The sequence below is a fragment of the Scylla paramamosain genome, chromosome 25 (assembly GCF_035594125.1).
Source record: "Scylla paramamosain isolate STU-SP2022 chromosome 25, ASM3559412v1, whole genome shotgun sequence".
In the NCBI taxonomy this organism is placed as follows: Eukaryota; Metazoa; Arthropoda; class Malacostraca; order Decapoda; family Portunidae; genus Scylla; species Scylla paramamosain.
In genome coordinates, this window is record NC_087175.1 from 15,403,848 (window position 1) to 15,427,932 (window position 24,085).

Consider the following 24,085-nt stretch of genomic DNA (forward strand, 5'->3'; position numbering starts at 1 on the left):
CTAGGAAGGTGAAAAGTTGCATGCAATAAATAAAGAAGAAACTCTGGATGTATCGCTGTTCACCTTATTTGTAACTCGGAATCTGTCTAAAAAAAATAATAATAATATATATATATATATATATATATATATATATATATATATATATATATATATATATATATATATATATATATATATATATATATATATATATATATATATATATATATATATTGTGTTGCATTATAAGTATTAACAAAGATACTGCCCTGCCGCATGGATTGATTCACATGAAGGTCCATCAAAGCGAAACATTCATCCTGGAACGTTGCTCTTCAAACTTCTTGCTTTCACGTAGCATCACGTCCATCACCTCATCTACTGTATTGTTGCCTGTGGGTACAATATTAAGAGAGTTTTGTAGCACTTAGTAAAGCAGCCCTACTAACTTCTTGTAAAAAATTTACCTAGCAATGTTGTTGGTCCTGTGTGAGTGTGTCTTGTATCAGTCATAGGCGAAAATTATAAAAATAATATTGTTTTCTTCGTAAGCAGTAATCATTATACGACTGGGGAAAAAATGTATGCCATAATGTCAGGATGTATTTGTACCGTTCATCAAAAGGGTGCGCACTAAGAACGCATACTTACTTTATGTAAGCAAAAAAAAATAAATAAAATAAATAAATAAATAAATAAATAAATACCTTATACTATATTTTAACGCTAGCAACTGATTTTTTTTTCTTTATTCCCTTATCTATTCATATTTAGTTAGTTTGAAGAGGATATCTATAGACGATAACGCTAGCCGTATGCTGAAAAATAAACTGCAAGATTAAATAAGAATTAAATACAATTATAAGAATGATAGAAGTAATAATTAGATAGCAAATTAAAAAGTGATAAAATATATCATAATGTACAACTAACCTTAAAGAGATGAGAAAAATAAATGACATGTAACATTTCTCTAAATATCTGTATTTATAATCATAGTCGTAGACGAAAATTATGTAAATAATATTTTTTTTTCATCGTAAACAATAATCATTATACGATTAAGGGAAAATGTCTGCCATAATGTCATGATGTATTTGTTTCTCATCAAAAGGATGCGCACTAAGAACACATGTCTTATTTTGTTTAAACAAATATAAAATAAATCATAATCTTATACTATATTATAACGCTAGCAACTGAATTTTTTTCCTTTTTATATATTAAAAAAAGTACAATTGGACTTAAATTTCCAAACTTTCACAGCAGGTTTTTCCCTATTCACCTTTAGTTAGTTTTGAAGAGGATATCTATAGAAGATAACGCTAGATGTATGCTAAAAAAAAATAATAATAATTAATTAATTAATTAATTAATTAATTAATTAATTTTTTTTTTTTAAATATGCTAAAAATAAGAAATAGATGAAATTATTTGAAAGTTGGAAGTAATAATTAGAAAGTAGTAAATAAAAAAAGTGATAAAATATATCAAAATATACAAATAACACCAAAGAAATAAGAAAATAAATGATATTATGTAACATTTCAGTACACATTTTGTTTTTTATTTTCATTTATTTATTTATTTATTTATTTATTTATTTATTTTCATTTATTTATTTATTTATTTATTTTGTTTATTTATTTATTTTTTTTCTATGCTGATAACTGGCAGTTTAATGTCAATTCAATTTTCGTTATATATCCGCCGTAATGAAATGTTGTGTACTACGTAGTGTGCTATGTATCGTTTTGTGACGGCTCCCTCCTCCTGATGTATAGCTGGTGTTAAGGAGCATAAAATTACATCTTGTAGCCTCGCCGTTTACTTGATGTCGAGAATACGCCTGTTCGCGTCCTTAATTTTATTCCGGGCCGAGAGTCGTCCACAATCACATACATTACATTTCTTATGTGGTTTCGGAGAAAAGGGTGTAGAAGTGGTAAAGTGCGACTCCAGGTGTTTCCCCAGTGGACTGATGATGTGCGAGGTGTTCACCTCCGTGATTCTCGAGTATACACACACACACACACACACACACTAATGATAATGATAATAATAATAATAATAATAATAATAATAACAGTAATAATGACGAGTATAAGTATAAAAAAAAAAATTATTTTCATGGTTTATACACATTGTAATGTTGTTTAATTATTTCTTGTTTAATTGTTATGGTAAGTCATTATGAAGTTATGTAAAAAAAATAGATATGAGGGTGCTTTCATGTGTGTATATATATATATATATATATATATATATATATATATATATATATATATATATATATATATATATATATATATATATATATATATATATATATATATATATATATATATATATATATATATATATATATATATATATATATATATAAAACTTTCTCGAGTATTTTCATGTCGTCTCGCATCTTCCAATGTCATGCGGAAAGCATGATAGGGTGAAGGTGGATGGTACGTCCCCACCCACCTACCCAACCTGTGAGTCACATCTGATAATTAGTAAGTATAGAGTTTCCAACACCTTAAATTTTACGTTCCTCTTAAGTCTTTGATGATAATAACATCAACGCAACTGTTAAAAAACGTAACGCTATGTCAAAATATGATTTTTTTTTTTTTTCGGATTAAACTCGTCTAAAATATCAATTGCGCGTGGTGTGCAAACTTTTGGCAGGCTTTCATCGTGACGAGATTATCTAAAAATTTCAACATCCAACTAACGTGTTGCCTATACGGACATCTATCTTCCTACTGCTGTTGTCAAAGAATTCAGAAGAATGTGAATTTCAGGTGTTGGAAACTGAAGGCAGTTGTTTATAATTTATGAAACATCATTCATCCTCGCCATAATGACATTGCATTTTTACTTTATTTAGGTTGAAAATTTACCTAACTTGTTTAATATATCTATCTATCAATATATATATATATATATATATATATATATATATATATATATATATATATATATATATATATATATATATATATATATATATATATATATATATATATATATCCTCTTTTAGAGATTTTTGTGAAACTTTTGCTGTTGCCTTAGACATATCAAAAGCTTTTGATAGAGTCTGGCACAAAGCTTTGATTTCCAAACTACCCTCCTACGGTTTCTATCCTTCTCTCTGTAACTTCATCTCAAGTTTCCTTTCTGACCGTTCTATTACTGCTGTGGTAGACGGTCACTGTTCTTCTTCTAAATCTATTAACAGTGGTGTTCCTCAGGGTTCTGTTCTGTCACCCACTCTCTTCTTATTATTCATTTATGATCTTCTAAACCAAACTTCTTGTTCTATCCACTCCTACGCTGATGATACCACCCTGCACTTTTCCACGTCTTTTCATTGACGTCCAACCCTTCAGGAGGTAAACATATCACGCAGGGAAGCCACAGAACGCCTGACTTCTGATCTTTCTAAAATTTCTGATTGGGGCAGAGCAAACTTGGTATTGTTCAATGCCTCAAAAACTCAATTCCTCCATCTATCAACTCGACACAACCTTCCAGACAACTATCCCGTCTTCTTCAATGACACTCAACTGTCCCCCTCTTCTACACTGAACATTCTCGGTCTGTCCTTTACTTATAATCTGAACTGGAAACTTCACATCTCATCTCTAGCTAAAACAGCTTCTATGAAGTTAGGTGTTCTGAGACGTCTCCACCAGTTTTTCTCACCCCCCCCCCAGCTGCTAACTCTGTACTAGGGCCTTATCCGTCCATGTATGGAGTATGCTTCACATGTCTGGGGAGGTTCCACTCATACTGCTCTTCTAGACAGGGTGGAATCAAAAGCTTTTCGTCTCATCAACTCCTCTCCTCTAACTGACTGTCTTCAGCCTCTCTCTCACCGCCGCAGTGTTGCATATCTAGCTAGTAGTAGAGAGGGCGCTGTTTAGCTGACGCCAGGGCACTGTGTGTGCTCCAAACCTTTTTAAAATTTTTGAACTTTATGAGCTTTTTAACAAGAGACACACTGAAACGACATCTTCATGAAGTCTTGGAGAATCTGGTTATACCTTCTTTGCATTGGACAGTGGAATATATCGTGGAATAAAGTGCAAAATATAAGTGGTGGCCTTGGTGGTAGTGACAGTGGCTCAAATATCAACATGGCGGCAAATCATCACAATAATACGAACCGTGTAAGTACTACCTCAGAGATCACTCTTTCAGTGCCATTAACATATTCAAGAAGTGACTTATTAAGAAAACAGTTTCGTTGCTCCAAGTTACACACGAGAATAATTGCATTGCTAAAGGAAAAAGGTATATATAGAAATAGAGGTAGAAGGGGAGGTAAGCATATTAGACGAAACATTTTGACAAGAGTTACGAACCGTAGTGAAAAAAATGAAACGGAAGTGAAACCCAATGAATCACGAGTGTTGATAACGCCACCTATTGTGAAAATAAACAAACACAAAGCACGAGCACCACCCGCACTACTTATCACCAACCCACAAAGCCTCACAAATGTATACGAGGAATTTTATGCGCAAGTTCGAAAGCTTCAACCGGACATTGTTGGCGTCAGCGAGACCTGGTTCTCGGAAAACAAGCCAGCTCATCAGTATTCTTTACCAGGTTATGAACTTTTTCATAAGGATCGTGTCTCAAGAGGTGGGGGAGTAGCACTTTACGTGAAGGATACTTTCGTGACCAAAAACATTGAAATTGCAGTGCCGGAAAACGTCGAGTGTGTATGGGTTGTTATTGAACAAAAATTTGCCCAACAAATAAAACGGTTGTGTGTGTGCTGTGTATACCATCCCCCTGCGGCAGCCTCACACGACGATCTTGTGGAGCATCTTATTACAACCACGGACACTTTACGCTCCAACTATACTGACATGCGTACAGTTATTATGGGGGACTGTAACAACCTGAACGTCGCTAACATTATGACCAACTTAGAACTCAGATGCATAGTTAATCAGCCAACACACGGTAATTCAATGATTGACCTTATTCTGACGGATGCAGAATTTTACACAACCAGTAGTGTTCATCCACCCATAGGACTTAGTAGACATCTGTGTGTGCTGTGTCAACCCGAGGCGCCACCCGCCCCACCACCCTATACTGTGAGGGTGTACCGGCCATTCCTCGACTCATCCGTCCGAAGCTTCGGTCAGTGGATCACGGCAGAGGACTGGAGTGCCGTACTAAGTGTGCAGGACGTGGACGAGGCGGCGGACTTGTTGGAGGGCATGGTGAGGCAGCAGTACGAGGTACACTTCCCGGAGCAGCAGCAGCGAATGCGGCGGGAAAACAAACCGTGGATAACCGCCAGGATACTCCGGCTTATGGACCAGAGACGTCGTGCTTACAGCAGGGGCAGGATGGGCAAGTGGAGGTTGTTATACCTTAGAGTAAAAGCCGAAATAAAAGCAGCAAAAAAGGCAACAGCACTCAGTATTGAGGAAAATAACATAAATTCTGTACATTTCTCCAAGAATTTAAGATGCATACTAGGAACTCAGAAAAAGAAACTTAATATCCCTTTTTTAGATCATTTAGATACTCAGATTATTGGAGAAAAAATCAAGCAACATTTTACCAATATATGCACAACCCTCCCATCACTTGACCATTCACAACTACCTAGTTTTTTACCAATCAGTGACACCACTTCAATAGATCGTATCAGTGTGTACAAATCATTAAAACAACTTAAGATTACAAAAGCTTCTCCACCTGGATCATTACCAAAGAGGCTCATTAAGGAATTTGCCTATGAAATTAGCCTACCCCTCACTTATGTATACAACCTTTGTCTGAGCAATGGCATCTTTCCCAGTAGATGGAAAGAAGCGACAATAGTAGCTTTACCCAAGAAAAAGGTAATTTCCCAGCTAGGAGACTTACGACCATTGTCACTCACACCGGACTTGGGCAAAATATTGGAGGGGTATGTAGCTGTGTTGGTATTAGAAGACATTCGTCCCAATTTAGACCCATTTCAGTATGGAAACCTTAAAGGTAAATCTACCAGTCACTGTCTAGTCATGCTTTTAAACTCAGTTTTAAAGGGCCTTGATGTACCTAAGAAAATAGCACATATTGTTTTGATTGATTTTAAAAAAGCATTTGATTATATTGACCATACTGTAGCTTTAACAGAACTATTTTTATTAGGATGTAGACCTTCATTGCTCATGTTTGTGGCAAACTTTTTATCAAACAGAAAACATAGGGTTAGGTATGATGATATTATTTCTGATTATGATATGATAACATGTGGAGTACCTCAGGGGACACGTCTTGGTCCCATTATTTTCTTGGCTGTTATTAACAGACTATGCAGAAATTCCCCAATTCATGTCAAATATGTTGATGATTTAACTATAATGGAAATAGTAGATGTAGAAAATACAGTAACTTTCACAATGCAAAATACCTTGGATAAGTTAGCTCGGGATTGTGAAGTTATTAAGATGTGCCCAAACCCCCTTAAATGTGAAGTAATGATTGTGTGCCCACCCAAAAGACCTATCGTCTTCCCACTACTTAAATTAAATGGATACGAACTCCCGATAGTACACTCTTGCAAGCTACTTGGGGTTCACATTAATTCAGATCTTACTTGGAACGATCATATCACTCACATTGTCAGTAGAGCTAGCAGTCTCCTTTTTATCCTATATCGAGCAAGACAATTTTCTTTTAGTCCAAATGTAATGTTCATACTATACACATGGTACATAAGAACTGTCCTAGAATATGCTGCACCTGTATGGCACCCAGGTCTCACGCGTGCACAGCATAACTCACTTGAAAAACTTCAAAAGCGTTGCTTTAGAATCATATTGGGTGAGGCCTATCTGAACTACAACCATGCATTGCAATTACTTGGTACAGAATCATTACACAAGCGACGAGAAGCAGCAACAATAAATTTTGGACGGGGACTGCTCAACTCACCCGAGCTCAGAAATATGTTGCCACAGACCTTGCATGATGTCCATGGTAGGGAAACAAGGAGAGGTAGTCAACTCTTGCAGTCAGTAAGGTGTAGGACCTCAAGATACCAGAACTCTCCAATACCATATATTGTCTCTAAACTCAATGCTTTGTAAATACCTATGTACATGTTTTATATTTATTTTAGCAGCTTCTTGAGCTTATTTTACCTTTCATGTAGCTACCTAAATAGATACGCACTTGTTGTAAATCAAGACATGACGTTTTATAAATGACTTTGTAAAGCTTTCTTGATCAATAAACCATCAATTATTATTATTATTATTATTATGTCTTCTACCGCTATTTTCTTGCTAACTGCTCTTCTGATCTTGCTAACTGCATGCCTCCCCTCCTTCCGCGGCCTCGCTGCACAAGACTTTCTTCTTTCTCTCACCCCTATTCTGTCCACCTCTCTAACGCAAGAGTTAACCAGTATTCTCAATCATTCATCCCTTTTTCTGGTAAACTCTGGAACTCCCTGCCTGCTTCTGTATTTCCACCTTCCTATAACTTGAATTCCTTCAAAAGGGAGGTTTCAAGACACTTATTCATCAATTTTTGACCACTGCTTTGACCCTTTTATGGGACTGGCATTTCAGTGGACATTTTTTTTTATTAAATTTTTTGTTGCCCTTGGCCAGTGTCCTTCCTACATAAAAAAAAAAAAGATATATATATATATATATATATATATATATATATATATATATATATATATATATATATATATATATATATATATATATATATATATATATATATATATATATATATATATATATATATATATATATATATATATATATATATATATATATATATATATATATATATATATATATATATATATATATATATATATATATATATATATATATATATATATATATATATATATATATATATATACACACACACACACACATACATGCATACATACAAAGTAGAGTGCTCGTGTTTGGTGATAGTCAGGTTAGGTACTTAGGTGCTTTGGTGATAGTCAGGTTAGGTAGTGCATTCTGTGCTAGAGATAGGAAGCGTAGGTCGAGGGTGTGTTTGCTGGGGGCCTGGATAAGGAAGGTAGCTGATAGGCTAGACACGTGCTTGGAAAAAGATGGGACCAAGCCCATTGTTTTTCTCAGTGTGGGAGGGAATGACTTTGGTAAGATCAGGATATAGGAACTTATCGGGAGGTTTCAACAGGCTTTGAACCGGATTAGGGACAAGGGAGAGATCCTTGTGGTATGTGGTGTCTTGCCAAGGAAGGGAGTTGGTGCTGAGTGGCTGTCCAGGGCTATTACAGTGAACCGCAGGCTCGCAAATCATTGTAAGAGTAATGGATGGACGTTCATCGAAAACTGGGACCTCTTCTATGGTAGGGACACCTTGTACGCCAGGGATGGAGTGCATTTATCACGCCAGGGTGTTCGTGTTTTGGCCGAACACTACACAAACTGTTTACTACACAAACTGTAGAAATATTTTGAATAATATAGACTTGCTTAGAGGAATAGCATGTGTAGATAAATTTGATATCATTGCTTTAGCTGAAACTTGGTTAGATATGTCAGGAAAAGTATTTAATCCAGAAGTTAAGATAGATGGTTATACACTTCTATAAATATAGGGAAAACAGGAGAGGAGGAGGCGTCGCGTTATACGTTAGGGACACATTACAGTGTTGTATTAACAGTAGGATTACAACAGATAACAAAGCAGAGTCAATATGGATAGATATTAAAGAAAGATCACAGTCAGTAGTACTGGGAGTAGTTTACAGACTACCGACCAGTACAAAGAAAATTAACACCTCACTGTTGCAGGAATTAAATAAAGTAGGCAGGTACAGTCAGGTATGTGTGGTAGGATATTTTAATTTTAGGGAATATTGACTGGAGCCTGATGGTGGATAACAAGGAAGCAGAGGAATTTCTTAAGATAATTTAGGACAATTTTTTTTTAAACAGGTAGTCGTAGAACCCACAAGGGGGAACAATATTCTAGATTTCATTCTTACTAACAGGGAAGAAGCAGTCACGCAGGTAGAGATTGGAGGACAGCTAGGTAACAGTGACCATAGGGAAATTAGGTACAATTTAAAATGGGAAGAAACTTTTAGAGGCAAAAACACTAGTAAAATACCTGACTTTAGGAGAACAGATTTTGAGGAATTAAGAAGGTACCTCCAGGGGGTTGACTGACAACGGATGCAGGGTGAGGTCAGGTCAGGGACGGAGTTGAGATAGATAAGGCAGGATGAGAGAGGTGAGGTGAGGCGTGAGGGTGTAGGACAAGAGGAGGAAAGATGTGTCCGGAAGGGGCGGAGGAGAGAGGGAGGGGGAGATAGGTGTGAGTATGTTGGAAGGTCAGGTCATGCTGAAATGAGAAAGATGAGGTCGAGGCGAGTAGGTGAGGGAGTGGAGAGGATGGAAGGGGCCGAGATGAGGAGATTAGGTGAAGTAAATGTAGATGAACTGTATAAATATTTCATAGTTAAAGTTCATACTGGTCATTTAGCAAATATCCCGTATAGGGCAATAAGATCACAGAAAAATTACCCTAAATGGATGAATGCTAGGTTAAAACATTATATAAGGCGTAAGAGAAGTATATATAAGAGATTAAGGGCAGGTGAAAAAGTTTTAAGTCACAATATATTGAATTAGTTAGAACTGTCAAGAAGTTAACGAGGAAAGCTAAGGACACTTATTAATTAAAGGTAGCCAGCCAGGCGAAGACGATAAAACAAGGGATTTTATCAGGTATACAGGACGAAGAATAAGGATACTATAGGTCCATTAAATGCTGCAGATAGGGAGCTGGTTAGTTCTGGGGAGGAGATTAGTAAAATTCTGAATGAGTATTTTTCAACTGACTTCACCCAGGAAAACATGCAGGATATGCCAGATAGTGAACAGATGTTTAGAGCAGATAAGAATGAGAAGCTGACAGATATTTCCATAACTAAGGAGATAGTGGAACAGGAGATAGATTGGCTAAAAAGTTCAAGACATCAGGACCAGATGAAATATATCCCAGAGTACTTAAGGAATGCAAAAAGATTATTAGTGAGCCGTTAGTTTCTGTCTTTAGGAAATCACTTGAGTCAGGTGAGGTACCAGTAATGTGGAGGCAGGCTAATGTAGTACCCATCTTTAAGAAAGGAGATAAAACTTTAGTGTCAGCTTAGCTTCAGTTGTAGGTAAAATATTAGAGTCAATAATAGCGAGAAACATAAGGGAACATTTAGACAAACATAACTTGTTAAATCAGTCACAGCATGGCTTCACGAAGGGGAAGTTTTGCCTGACAAACTTGTTGAGTTTTTACAGTAAAGTGTACGAGACAGTAGATAATGGTGATAGTTATGATATCTTATATCTGGACTTTACTAAAGCATTTAACAAGGTATCCCATCAAAGGCTCCTGAGAAATGTTGGGGCACACGGGATAGATGGGAAGGTGTTAGGCTGAATAGAGTCATGGCTTAGCGACAGGCGACAAAGAGTTGTAATGAACGGCTCTAAATCCGAGTGGGGTCATGTAATTAGTGGGGTGTCACATGGATCAGTATTAGGACCATTGTTATTTCTAATATATATCAATGACTAATTTAGAGAATTAGTAGTGATGTTAGTAAATTTGCAGATGACACAAAGATAGGTAGATTAATTAGGTCAGAATCGGATGCCATCACCTTGCAGGCAGATTTAGATAGGATGAATAGGACGGACAGATGGCAAATGCAATTTAGTATCAACAAATGCAAAGTACTTAGCGTAGGTAGATGAAACCCACACAGTAGGTACACAATAAACAATGAAACTCTGGTAGGTACAGGGTACGAGAAAGATATAGGAGTTGTAGTTAGCTCTGAACTCCGTCTAGGAAAACAATGCATAGAGGCCAGAAACAGGGCAAATAGGGTACTAGGATTCATTTTTAGGAGTGTTAAAAGTAGAAGGCCGGGAGTAATATTAAAGTTATTCTTGGCGCTGGTCAGGCCTCATCTAGACTACGCTGTGCATTTCTGGTCCCCACATTGCAGGAAAGATATAGGTCTCTTAGAATCAGTACATAGGAGAATGACTAAAAAGGATACAGGGGATGAGGAGTATTCCTTATGAAGCGAGGTTGAAGCTGTTAAATTTACATTCTTTAGAGAGACGTAGGTTAAGAGGGGACCTGATAGAAGTTTTTAAGTGGTATAAGGGTTATAACAAGGGAGATGTAAGCAAAAATCTTAGGATCAGCATCCAGGATAGAACAAGAAATAACAGGTTCAAGTTTGAAAAATTTAGGTTTAGGAAGGAGATAGGAAAAAATTGGTTCTCAAATAGAGTGGTAGATGAGTGGAACGGACTCAGTAATCATGTTGTTAGTGCTAGGACATTAGAGAGCTTTAAGATAAGATTAAACAGGTTTATGGATGGGGATAATAGATGGAAATAAGTAGGTATATTTCATACAGGGAGTGCCACGTGTAAGCCTGGTCGCTTCTTGCAGCATCCCTTATTTCTTATGTTCTTATGTACATACATATATACATGCAGGAACATGAGTTCCTGCAGATATTAGCACAGATGGAGGTACAGCTCATTCTAAGTCGAAAATTATCTATGCACATATGCATTTTGAGGCCCTGTTCATTTGTAATGTGGTCTGGCAACAGATACAACTGCTGGTTGGGTATCAATGGTGTGATGTCCGTTGACGAAATTGCGAATTATTTAGTCATGATTTCTACAAGTCTTGGAGGTTTACAATATACAAAGACGAAACGAGTAACAGCAAGGGACATATCATTTACGGATAAACATTTCACAATGAAACTATGGATATAATAAACGAAAACTAAAATAGCAGACTGCGTGGCACCATGCATTGCCTTCCCGGATGAGGAGAGGGAAGGATTTTTTTTTTTTTTTTTACTTAAGAGGGTCATTGGCCAAAGAAAAAAGAAACTTGAAAAATAAAAAATCACCTTTAGGGTGACAATTATCGTAAATTAAAGGATAAATGTCTTGAAACCTCTCTCTTGAAAGAGTTCATAAGATAGCAAGAAGGAAATACAGAAGCAGATAGGGAGATCCAGGCTTTTTTTTTTATTTTCATTTAGGAGGGGCACCAGCCAAGGGCAACACAAATCCCCCCCCCCCAAAAAAAAATGAAATGCCGATTCCCGAATAAGGTCCGTAGCGGTAGTCAAAAATTGAAAGATAAGTGTCTTGAAACCTCACTCTTAAAGGAATTCAAGTCATAAGAAGTGGAAATACAGAAGCAGGCAGGGAGTTTTAGGGTTTACCAGATGAAGAGATTCATTAGAGAGGTGGACAGAATAGGGGTGAGAGAAAGAAGAAAGTCTTGTCCAGCGAGGCCGCGGGACGAGGGGAGGCATGCAGACAGCAAGATCAGAAGAGCAGTTAGCATGAAAATAGCGGTAGAAGATAGCTAAAGATGCAACATTGCAGCGATGAGAATGAGGCTGAAGACAGTCAGAGGAGATGAGTTGATGAGACGAAAAGCTTTTGATACTACACTGTCTAAAAGAGCAGAATAAGTGGAACACCAAGACATGGGATGCATACTCCATACATGGACGGATAAGGCATTTGTACAGAGTTAGCAGCTGTGAGGGTGAGAAATACTGGCAGAGACATCCCAGAACGCCTAACTTCATTAAAGTTGGAGATGAGATGTCAAGTTTCTAGTTTGGATTATAAGAAAAGGACAGACTGAGGATGTTCATTGTAGAAGAGGGGGGCAGTTGAGTGTCACTGAAGAAAAGGGGATAGTTGTCTGGAAGATTATATCGAGTTGATAGATGGAGGAATTGAGTTTTTGATGCATTGAACAATACCAAGTTTGCTCTGCCCCAATCAGAAATTTTATAGAGGTCAGAAGTCAGGCGTTCTGTGGCTTCCCTGCGTGAACTGTTTACTTCCTGAAGGGTTGAATGTCTATGAAAAGACAGAAAAGTGCAGGATGTTATCATTAGCGCAGGAGTGGATAGGACAAGAAGTTTGATTTAGAAGATCATTGATGAATAATAGGAAGAGGGTGGGTGACAGGACGGAATAGATTTAGGAAAACAGTGACCGTGTACCACAGCAGCAATGGAACGGTCAGAAAGGAAACTTGAGATGAAGTTACAGAGACAAGGATAGAAGCCGTGAGAGGATAGTTTGGGAATGAAAGCTTTGTGCCAGACTCTATCAAAAGCTTTTGATATGTCTAAGGCAACAGCAAAAGTTTCACCAAAATCTCTAAAAGAGAATGACCAAGACTCAGTAAGGAAAGCAAGATCAACAGTAGAGCGACCTTGACGGAACCCATATTACATACCCATAGTATGAGTAGGGTGTTGCACCAATTGCTCTAGGTCGTGCAGGATAGGAAAGTTGAAGGGGGATTGTACGATCCAGACCCAAAATAAAAAAAATGTTTTTTTTTTTTCTTCTTTTATAATTTTCTCCATTTTTCCACCTCTTTTGATATATGTAACACTTTGATAAGAAAAAAAAATTCTTATGTAATCAGGTCTTCCTTCATGAAATTCCACGGTTTCGGCCGGCGCGAGACATGTATGATAAGTTTTTTTTTTTTTTTTCATTTTTTTCCCATATTTTTTTCTGACACTCGTTTTTCTTTTGTCTCCCATGAAAATCTACAGTTCTCTCACTGCGTACAACATTAGAGAGCACGAAATTTAAGACCTAACTATTTTTTTCAGATTTATATACTAAAAATTAAATTATATAATTATTTTTTTTCTTAAATCCAGCAAATAATCAATGTGCAAATAATCAATGTATCTGCATCAGATATATTTTGCATTAATATTGTATTTATTTTAAATAGTTAAACCCTGTTGTTTACTGAGAAATATGGCGAAATATAACAAAAATCGTTTCCCCCCTTCCCCCCGGTTAATTAATTGTGAAATCATGAATCGCTCTCGGCCTATGTACAAAACCAATAGGAGTAACTAAATGAAAATATGTCTGCTTTTTCGACATATTTTGATATATATATATATATATATATATATATATATATATATATATATATATATATATATATATATATATATATATATATATATATATATATACCATGTGAATTTCAAGTCCCTTGCTGCAAAAGGTGAATTATAGTCACCCCTAACCTTAATGACGCGATATCTCAAAAAGACGGATTTTGGCATATAAAAATAATCTCCTCCGTTGTTATTCCTGTTACACACATATGGGCTATTGCGGCTTATGAAATTATGAGAGCCCAACAAAGTCTGCTATCGAAATTTTTGTTTGGAGTTGATTTTGTTTTTTGACAAATATTTGAAAGTATTTTTTTTTTTTTTACTTTATCATCGAACAATTTTTTTTTATTATTATTATTATCGTACAAGGAAAAACGATAGCAGATATTGTTCTATCCTTCCTGATTAAAATTAAATTAAAGAAATTGGTCAATAAATAAGGGAGGAGATACGAGTTGAACATAGGTAATTTAACATGGGATTAGGGACTTTACAATCCCCTGAAGGCTAGTTCACCAGAATGGTCAGTGAAGGGAGAGGAAAGCCAAAGCTGTTGGTGAACATTTTAGTCATCGAGAATGGAGATCTCCAGAAACGGGAAGAGAGTCAGAATGTGCTCCACTTTGGAAGTTCAGCAATCAAAGAATTTCTTATAGTCAAAGGAGTTAAGTGAGAGGTACATAGCACACAGATAAATTTAGTTTGAGAGTGACTCTGCAGTCGTAGCCAGATGATGGAAAACACGGAAGATTCAAGAGCGCGGGCGCGAAAGCAGGTTAAGTCGTTGCGCACATAAATGCAACATCCAGCTTTGGATTAAAAATGGAGGTAGAGAAAGTAGGAGGGAACAGGAAAGGGTCTACTGTCAGTTGCCTCAGACCTTCTAGCTTAGTGTAGGGCTTTGCATCTGCTGGTCGCCAGCAAATATCAAGCCTCTATAGGTCGACACCCTACTTAACTCACTAACAAGGAAGAGATAATGACGAACGCTAATCAAACTCACACGCTGAGAAAGGATTGTGAACCATGTGCTAGAGGTAAAAAAAAAAAAAAAGTCAACAGAGACACGGTGATAAGGATTATAATATTCTGTGGGCAACCTCCCACGAGACGGAGCCACTCACTTTCAACAGAACATTATATCCTTCTGCTTGAGAACGGTCTACTAGCTCCCAGCAGATGGACAATCACTCCCACTATGCTTGTCTCCCACTATATACTTTCTCCGGAGAGAAAACAGACAGCCGCAAACCAGCACCATATTGCGAAATCCTCTAGTTCTAAGACTCACAGCAGAAAGCTAAGAATACTAGTAGCATTTGACAGCACAAACACTTTGAACACAAGTGAACTACAGCTGACAGACATAAGATGGTCCACCGACCGCTCTCCGACTGTCACCGATCCCAACACACTCAGCTGATCTGAGTATGTCCCAAAGGTCTCGTGTTGAACAAGTTCCGGCAAGCTCCGGTGAGACTCCCTCCTAGCTAGGATGACAGAGGCGTACTGTCACAAACACTCAGCAATTATTACAGACCTCTACAATATATCATCTCCTCCCCCCGCCCCAAGACTTCTTACCGGTTCTCTCTCTCTCTCTCTCTCTCTCTCTCTCTCTCTCTCTCTCTCTCTCTCTCTCTCTCTCTCTCTCTCTCTCTCTCTCTCTCTCTCTCTCTCTCGTCACGCTCCCCTGATGAACTGGGTCCGACTGACTGGAGAAGACAAAGAGAGATAGTGTTGCTAACCTTCGGTGACCTGTGCTACCTACATCCAAGGTGATTTTCCCCTACGTTCCTCTACACACCAAAACTGATAATATAGCATCAGACTTGTTCCCCCCCCAAAAAAAAAAATACGTAACATGTAAAAGACTGAAAGGTGATAAAATACATATGTAAACAACTGTACAAAAAATAAGTAAAAAACATATACAATGTACCACAAAACAATAAACAAAGACTATATGCTTACGTTCACAGCACTGATTGTTGACTTAAGACAGGTCACCATTTAGTGTTGAGTCTCCTTAGCCAGAATGTCATTTTTTTTTTTTTCATTATCGGGGTATTTCGCAAAGTATCCTGACCTTGCACTTGAATAGTCTTTTATCAAAGATGGTGTCATATCAAAAGTTGAGGAGAATTTCTTAGATGTTTTGATTATTGATTCCAGTGTCTTCACAGAGTTTATTTCGCACTTTCGTTTTATTGTTATTAAGCTTTGAAAATGTTCTCTCAACTTGTGCTGTGCTTTGCGGCAAAGCTCTTAGCTTGACCATAAAAGTTGCTATTTCCTCATATGAGGGTACACCTCTCATATGCTTCCAAAATTCCATGATACTTTTAGTCTCCCATGCAGCTTTTTTGACTTTTTCATCAACTAAGATAGACCTCCACTGTCTGTCGATGGTTTGCACGTCAACATCCGGAAGAAGACGTGGTAGCTTGCGAAACACTACAATTGCAGAACCTAAATCAGCTTTGTCCTTTAAAATAATTTCATGATTTACATCTTTCAGTCCCACAAGCACTGGATCCAACAGATCAACCCTTTTCATTATTTGGCAGTATGCAATTATGTACCAGTCTCTGCATCGTGAAAGAAAGCTCTCCTTCCTATGAAACCTTATTTCTGTCAAAGTTTCACTGGCAAGTATACTATGATATATCTTATCTGGCTGCAACCAATTTCATTCATCCTCAAAAGCTGGAAGCTTGTAGGTGGCAGACTACCTTATCATGAAATTCAAGACAAACATCCGACGAACTCTTTCAGTCTCTGGTAGCAACATATGTAATCTGAAGCTGTTAGAGTGAAAAAAAGTTTACTCAAGCCAACCAGATCTCCCAGAACAAAGCTTGTAAATTCCAGGGTGGTTTTGACATAGGGGGATTCAGAGCATGTAGTATTTTGTCTGCCTGCGAAGTTTTCATTTCATGAGGTTCTACTGTGAAATACAATTCCAGTGTTGACCACTGTGCAAGGATAGTTCTACGCATTGTGAGGTCGATAGCTACCTTGTCTGACAAGGTTTCAACAGTTTATGTGGATCACACTCAGCAAAGTGTTGAAATTCTTCGTAGCTATTTTGCCGATTAGGTGATAGTTTGAAATAGTTGTAGTTGTCATGTTTCAGCTGCTCGGCCGTTTTTGACAATGCTTCACAAGCATGGCCTGCAACTAAATGGAATGTGTGACAAAAGCATTTCACAACAAATAAATCTGGCATGACATCCTTTAACTTGGTTAACAATGAATTAAAAGCATTCCACAACAAATAAATCTGGCATCACATCCCTTAACTTGGTTAACAATAAATTTATCTCTCCTTGCATCAGATTTTTACCATCAGAGGCATAACCAACTATTTTGTTCCATTCAATACCATCTTCTAAGATTGCTTTCAGTAGTTCAAACAGTTCTTCTGCACTATCATCATTTACAGGGATCAGGCGGTAGAAACGGGTAACTGGTCCATATGTGTCTTTTCAAAAATCTGATATTGACCCAAAATATTTTGTTTATTGTTACATCTATAAAAATTTGCTCTTAAGGACTTCATGAGTTTTTTTTTTTCATTTATTTATTTATTTTTTTATTATTTTTTTTATGTGCACAGGGTGATAAGCATTCAGTCAAAAGATATGTTCCCTTGCTTCGTTTACAAGTCATACTTTTGATTACTTTTAAATCATCTACTACAAAATGGAGTGTACTAACCATGTCATCAAGACAGTTGAAAAACTTTTTTTTTTTCTATCCATCATTGCTACAATATTCATCTCTGCTTTAATCCTGCCTTCATCCTTTGATTCCACAAACGTGATCATCCGTACATTTGACTGGATTCGCTTAGCAAGTCTTATATGAGTGACCAATAAGCTCAGATTTTCTTGCCACTAGATATTTATCACATACTCTCCAATGGGCTTTTTCCATTCGTTTTCCAGCAAAGAGCCATCCTGAAGCCAAGCTTTTTTTTTTCCCACTCCGACCTGTATCTTTGAGAACGATAATTCTTTTCAATTTTTGGCATGATTATCCCCTTTCCGAAAACGGTAACACAACAAACAATCTCCACACAACAATGACACATTCTTAAAACGGAGGGACTGCTTGTCTGAGCCAGCCTCAGTGTCGTGAGCCGCCTCAGCCCGTCGGCCGTTGAGTCATGAGGAGGCGACGAAATATTCCTTTACTATAAAACTCTCCTTAACACCATACGCGTTGCTAGCTTCAACATTATTTTGGTGAAAAATATGACTAGTACAATTGTAGTCTATAACAATTTGCTCTTAAGGACTTCAAGCCTATTTTTTCACAAGAAATAAAAGAAAGATAGTAACAGGGTCAACGAGGGAAACGCATTTTGTCACAGGAAATACACGTTCTGTACAAGAATGAATCGGCTGTCGCTCTCTCTCTCTCTCTCTCTCTCTCTCTCTCTCTCTCTCTCTCTCTCTCTCTCTCACTCTCTCTCTCTCTCTCTCTCTCTCTCTTGCCGTTAATGTACCTAATTCTCTTCCGCTATGGGTGTTCCCGTGTTGGAATTGAATCCATAGAATTCTCTCTCTCTCTCTCTCTCTCTCTCTCTCTCTCTCTCTCTCTCTCTCTCTCTCTCTCTCTCTCTCTCTCTCTCTCTCTCTCTCTCTCTCTCTCTCTCTCTCTCTCTCTCTCTCTCTCTCTGTGTGTGTGAATTACAGGTGTTAGAAACTGAAAGCAGTTGTTTATAATTTATGAAACATCATTCTTTAATTCATCCTCGCCATAATGACTTTGCATTTTTACTTTATTTAGGTTGAAAATTTACCTAACCTGTTTAATATATCTATCTATCAATATATATATATATATATATATATATATATATATATATATATATATATATATATATATATATATATATATATATATATATATATATATATATATATATATATATATGAGGAGGAGGCAGTAGGCACCTGCCGAAGCGATAATTACTCCCAGTGAGGTCTGAAGCACTGTTCAGGGGATGCTGTGAACTTATCATTAAACCCAGCTGTGACCTCACTGAACGTTTCCCCTTTGTGTCTCACAACACAAGGGGGCAGTCACAGCCTGCTCTCTAAAGACAACTCTCTTCCTTCACACAAAACTACAAGCACCTAATAACACACACATCCTTCACTCAAAATTTCAAAATTATCATGGCGACTCCTACACCAGCCTCGGAGTCCCCATCTGGGGAGCGGACCATAAATGTCCTCAGGTTGGACTGCCTTTCTGTCGACGACCCTAAGTGTCTTGACACCCCCCTCAACTTTTTCTTCATTAACTTCTGCAACATTCGCGGTCTAAGATCTAATTTTCAATCTATAGAACACCACCCCTCCTCTTCTAAACCTCATCTTCTTATCATTACTGAAACTCAGGTGTCTGAGGCAACTGACAGTACCCCCTTTTCTGTTCCCTCCTACTTTCTCTATCCTGATACTCAATCCAAAGGTGGATGTTGCATTTATATGCGCAATGACTTAACCTGCTCTTGTGCCCACGCTCTTGAATCATCCGAGTTTTGCACCATCTGGCTACGACTATAGAGTCACTCTCAAACTAAATTTATCTGTGTTGTATACCTCTCGCCTAAATCCTCTGACTATAAGAAATTCTTTGACTACATAACTTCCAAAGTGGAGCACATTCTGACCCTCTTTCCTTTTGCAGAGATCTCCATTCTTGGAGACTTCAATGTTCACCACCAGCTTTGCCTTTCTTAACCCTTCACTGACCATCCTGGTGAACTAGCCTTCAACTTTGCTATCCTCCACGACCTAGAGCAATTGGTGCAACACCCTATTCGTATTCCTGACCGTCTTGGAGATACACCCAACATTCTTGACCTCTTCCTGACCTCTAATCCTTCTGCTTATGCTGTCACCCTCTCTTCTCCGTTGGGCTCCTCTGATCACAATCTCATATCTGTATCTTGTCCTATCGCTCCAGTCCATTTTCAGGATACCCTTAAGCGAAGGTGCCTCTGGCGTTTTACCTCTGCTAGTTGAGGGGACCTGAGGAGGTATCTTGCTGATTTTCCTTGGAATGACTACTGCTTCCGTGTCAGAGACCCGTCTTTGTGTGCTGAGCGCATAATAGAGGTGATAGTGTCCGGTATGGAGGCGTACATTCCTCACTCTTTTTCTCGACCTAAACCTTCCAAACCTTGGTTTAACACAGTTTGTTCTGGTGCTATACATGATAGAGAGGTGGCCCACAAAAAGTACTTAAGCCTTCCATCACCAGAATCTCATGCACTTTATATTTCTGCCCGGAACCATGCCAAGTCTGTTCTCCAATTAGCCAAAAACTCCTTCATTAACAGAGAGTGTCAAAATCTTTCAAGATCTTACTTCCCTCGTGACTTCTGGCATCTAGCCAAAAATATCTCCAATAACTTTGTTTCTTCTTCTTTCCTCCTATATTTCAAGCATATGGCACCATTGCTATCACATCTGTTTCTAAAGCTGAACTCTTCGATCGAACCTTTGCTAAAAACTCTACCTTGGACGATTCTGGGCTTGTTTCTCCCTCTCCTCCACCCCCTGACTACTTCATACTACCCATTAAATTTCTTCGCAATGATGTTTTCCATGCCCTCGCTGGCCTAAACCTTCGGAAAGCTTATGGACCTGATGGGGTCCCTCCTATTATTTTCTGAAACTGTGCCTCCGTGCTTGCACCTTGCCTAGTCAAACTCTTTCAGCTCTGTATGTCAACATCTGCCTTTCCTTCTTGCTGGAAGTTTGCCTACATTCAGCCTGTTCCTAAAAAGGGTGACCGTTTTAATCCGTCAAACTACCGTCCTATTGTGTTAATTTCCTGCCTATCTAAAGTTTTTGAATATATTCTCAACAGGAAAATTCTTAAACATCTATCACTTCACAACCTTCTGTCTGATCGCCAGTATGGTTTCCGTCAAGGCCGCTCTACTGGTGATCTTCTGGCTTTCCTTACTGAGTCTTGGTCATCCTCTTGTCCTATCCACTCCTTGTCCTATCCACTCCTACGCTGATGATACCACCCTGATGATGATACCTACGCTGATGATACCACTTTTCCACGTCTTTTCATAAACGTCCAACCCTTCAGAAAGTAAACATTTCACGCAGGGAAGCCACAGAACTTCTGATCTTTCTAAAATTTCTGATTGGGGCAAAGCAAACTTGGTATTGTCCAATGCCTCAAAAACTTAATCCTCCATCTATCAACTCGACACAACCTTACAGAGAACTATCCCCTCTTCTTCAATGACAATCAACTGTCCTTCTCTTTACTTATATATTTACTCCTATATTTACTTATAATCTGAACTGGAAAGTTCACATCTCATCTCTAGCTAAAACAGCTTCTATGAAGTTAGGTGTTCTAAGCCGTCTCCGCCAGTTTTTCTCACCCCTCAGCTGCTAACTCTGTACAAGGGCCTTATCCGTCCATGTATGGAGTATGCTTCACATGTCTGAGTTCCAGTCATACCTCTCTTCTAGGCAGGGTGTTATCCAAAGCTTTTCGTCTCATCAATTCCTCTCCTCTAACTAACTGTCTTCAGCCTCTCTCTCATCGCCGCAATGTTGCATCTTTAGGTGTCTTCTACCGCTATTTTCATGGTGACTGCTTTTCTGATCTTGCTAACTGCATGTCTCCCCTCCTCCCGCGGCCTCGCTGCACGAGACCGCGGAGTTAACCAGTATTCTCAATCATTCATCCCTTTCTCTGTTAAACTCTGGAACTCCCTGCCTGCTTCTGTATTTCCACCTTCTTATGACTTGAATTCCTTAAAGAGGGAGGTTTTAAGACACTTATCCTTTAATTTTTGACTACAGCTTTGGACCCTTTTCTGGGACTGGCATCTCATTGGACATTTTTTTTTCTATTGGAGTTTTGTTACCCTTGGCCAAAGTCCCTCATATATATATATATTTTTTTTTTTTTTTTTTATGTAGGAAGGATACTGGCCAAGGGCAACAAAAATCTAATAAAAAAAATGCCCACTGAAATGCCAGTCAATAAAAGGGTCAAAGCAGTGGTAAAAAATTGGTGGATAAGTGTCTTGAAACCTCCCTCTTGAAGGAATTCAAGTCATAGGAAGGTGGAAATACAGAAGCAGGCAAGGAGTTCCAGAGTTTACCAGAGAAAGGGATGAATGATTGAGAATACTGGTTAACTCTTGCGTTAGAGAGGTGGACAGAATAGGAGTGAGAGAAAGATGAAAGTCTTGTGCAGCGAGGCCGCGGAAGGAGGGGAGGCATGCAGTTAGCAAGATCAGAAGAGCAGTTAGCATGAAAATAGCGGTAGAAGACAGCTAGAGATGCAACATTGCGGCGGTGAGAGAGAGGCTGAAGACAGTCAGTTAGAGGAGAGGAGTTGATGAGACGAAAAGCTTTTGATTCCACCCTGTCTAGAAGAGCAGTATGAGTGGAACCCCCCCAGACATGTGAAGCATACTCCATACATGGACGGATAAGGCCCTTGTACAGAGTCAGCAGCTGGGGGGGTGAGAAAAACTGGCGGAGACGTCTCAGAACACCTAACTTCATAGAAGCTGTTTTAGCTAGAGATGAGATGTGAAGTTTCCAGTTCAGATTATAAGTAAAGGACAGACCGAGGATGTTCAGTGTAGAAGAGGGGGACAGTTGAGTGTCATTGAAGAAGAGGGGATAGTTGTCTGGAAGATTGTGTCGAGTTGATAGATGGAGGAATTGAGTTTTTGAGGCATTGAACAATACCAAGTTTGCTCTGCCCCAATCAGAAATTTTAGAAAGATCAGAAGTCAGGCGTTCTGTGGCTTCCCTGCGTGATATGTTTACCTCCTGAAGGGTTGGACGTCTATGAAAAGACGTGGAAAAGTGCAGGGTGGTATCATCAGCATAGGAGTGGATAGGACAAGAAGTTTGGTTTAGAAGATCATTAATGAATAATAAGAAGAGAGTGGGTGACAGGACAGAACCCTGAGGAACACCACTGTTAATAGATTTAGGAGAAGAACAGTGACCGTCTACCACAGCAGCAATAGAACGGTCAGAAAGGAAACTTGAGATGAAGTTACAGAGAGAAGGATAGAAACCGTAGGAGGGTAGTTTGGAAATCAAAGCTTTGTGCCAGACTCTATCAAAGGCTTTTGATATGTCCAAGGCAACAGCAAAAGTTTCACCAAAGTCTCTAAAAGAGGATGACCAAGACTCAGTAAGGAAAGCCAGAAGATCACCAGTAGAGCGGCCTTGACGGAACCCATACTGGCGATCAGATAGAAGGTTGTGAAGTGATAGATGTTTAAGAATCTTCCTGTTGAGGATAGATTCAAAAACTTTAGATAAGCAGGAAATTAAAGCAATAGGACGGTAGTTTGAGGGATTAGAGCGGTCACCCTTTTTAGGAACAGGTTGAATGTAGGCAAACTTCCAGCAAGAAGGAAAGGTAGATGTTGACAGACAGAGCTGAAAGAGTTTGACTAGGCAAGGTGCAAGCACGGAGGCACAGTTTCGGAGAACAATAGGAGGGACCCCATCAGGTCCATAAGCCTTCTGAGGGTTTAGGCCAGCGAGGGCATGGAAAACATCATTACGAAGAATTTTAATACGAGGCATGAAGTAGTCAGAGGGTGGAGGAGAGGGAGGAACAAGCCCAGAATCGTCCAAGGTAGAGTTTTTAGCAAAGGTTTGAGCAAAGAGTTCAGCTTTAGAAATAGATGTGATAGCAGTGGTGCCATCTGGTTGAAGTAGAGGAGGGAAAGAAGAAGAAGCAAAGTTATTGGAGATATTTTTGGCTAGATGCCAGAAATCACGAGGGGAGTTAGATCTTGAAAGGTTTTGACATTTTCTGTTAATGAAGGAGTTTTTGGCTAGTTGGAGAACAGACTTGGCATGGTTCCGGGCAGAAATATAAAGTGCATGAGATTCTGGTGAAGGAAGGCTTAAGTACCTTTTGTGGGCCACCTCTCTATCATGTATAGCACGAGAACAAGCTGTGTTAAACCAAGGTTTAGAAGGTTTAGGACGAGAAAAAGAGTGAGGAATGTACGCCTCCATG

At 38.4% G+C, this 24,085-nt stretch overlaps 1 protein-coding gene across 2 annotated transcripts in view; it reads right to left on the reverse strand.

The window, feature by feature from the left end:
* Positions 1 to 223: 223 nt before the first annotated feature.
* Positions 224 to 24,085, reverse strand: part of LOC135113448 (FAS-associated factor 1-like) — a 59,702-nt gene continuing 35,840 nt past the window's right edge. Inside the window, exon 6 of one of the 2 annotated variants that reach the window (XM_064028707.1) lies at positions 224 to 375. In XM_064028707.1, the coding sequence (XP_063884777.1) occupies positions 284 to 375 (92 nt within the window). In that variant the 3' untranslated portion in view covers positions 224 to 283. The remainder of the gene's footprint in view (positions 376 to 24,085) is intronic. The other variant, XM_064028708.1, reaches the window with a different exon arrangement.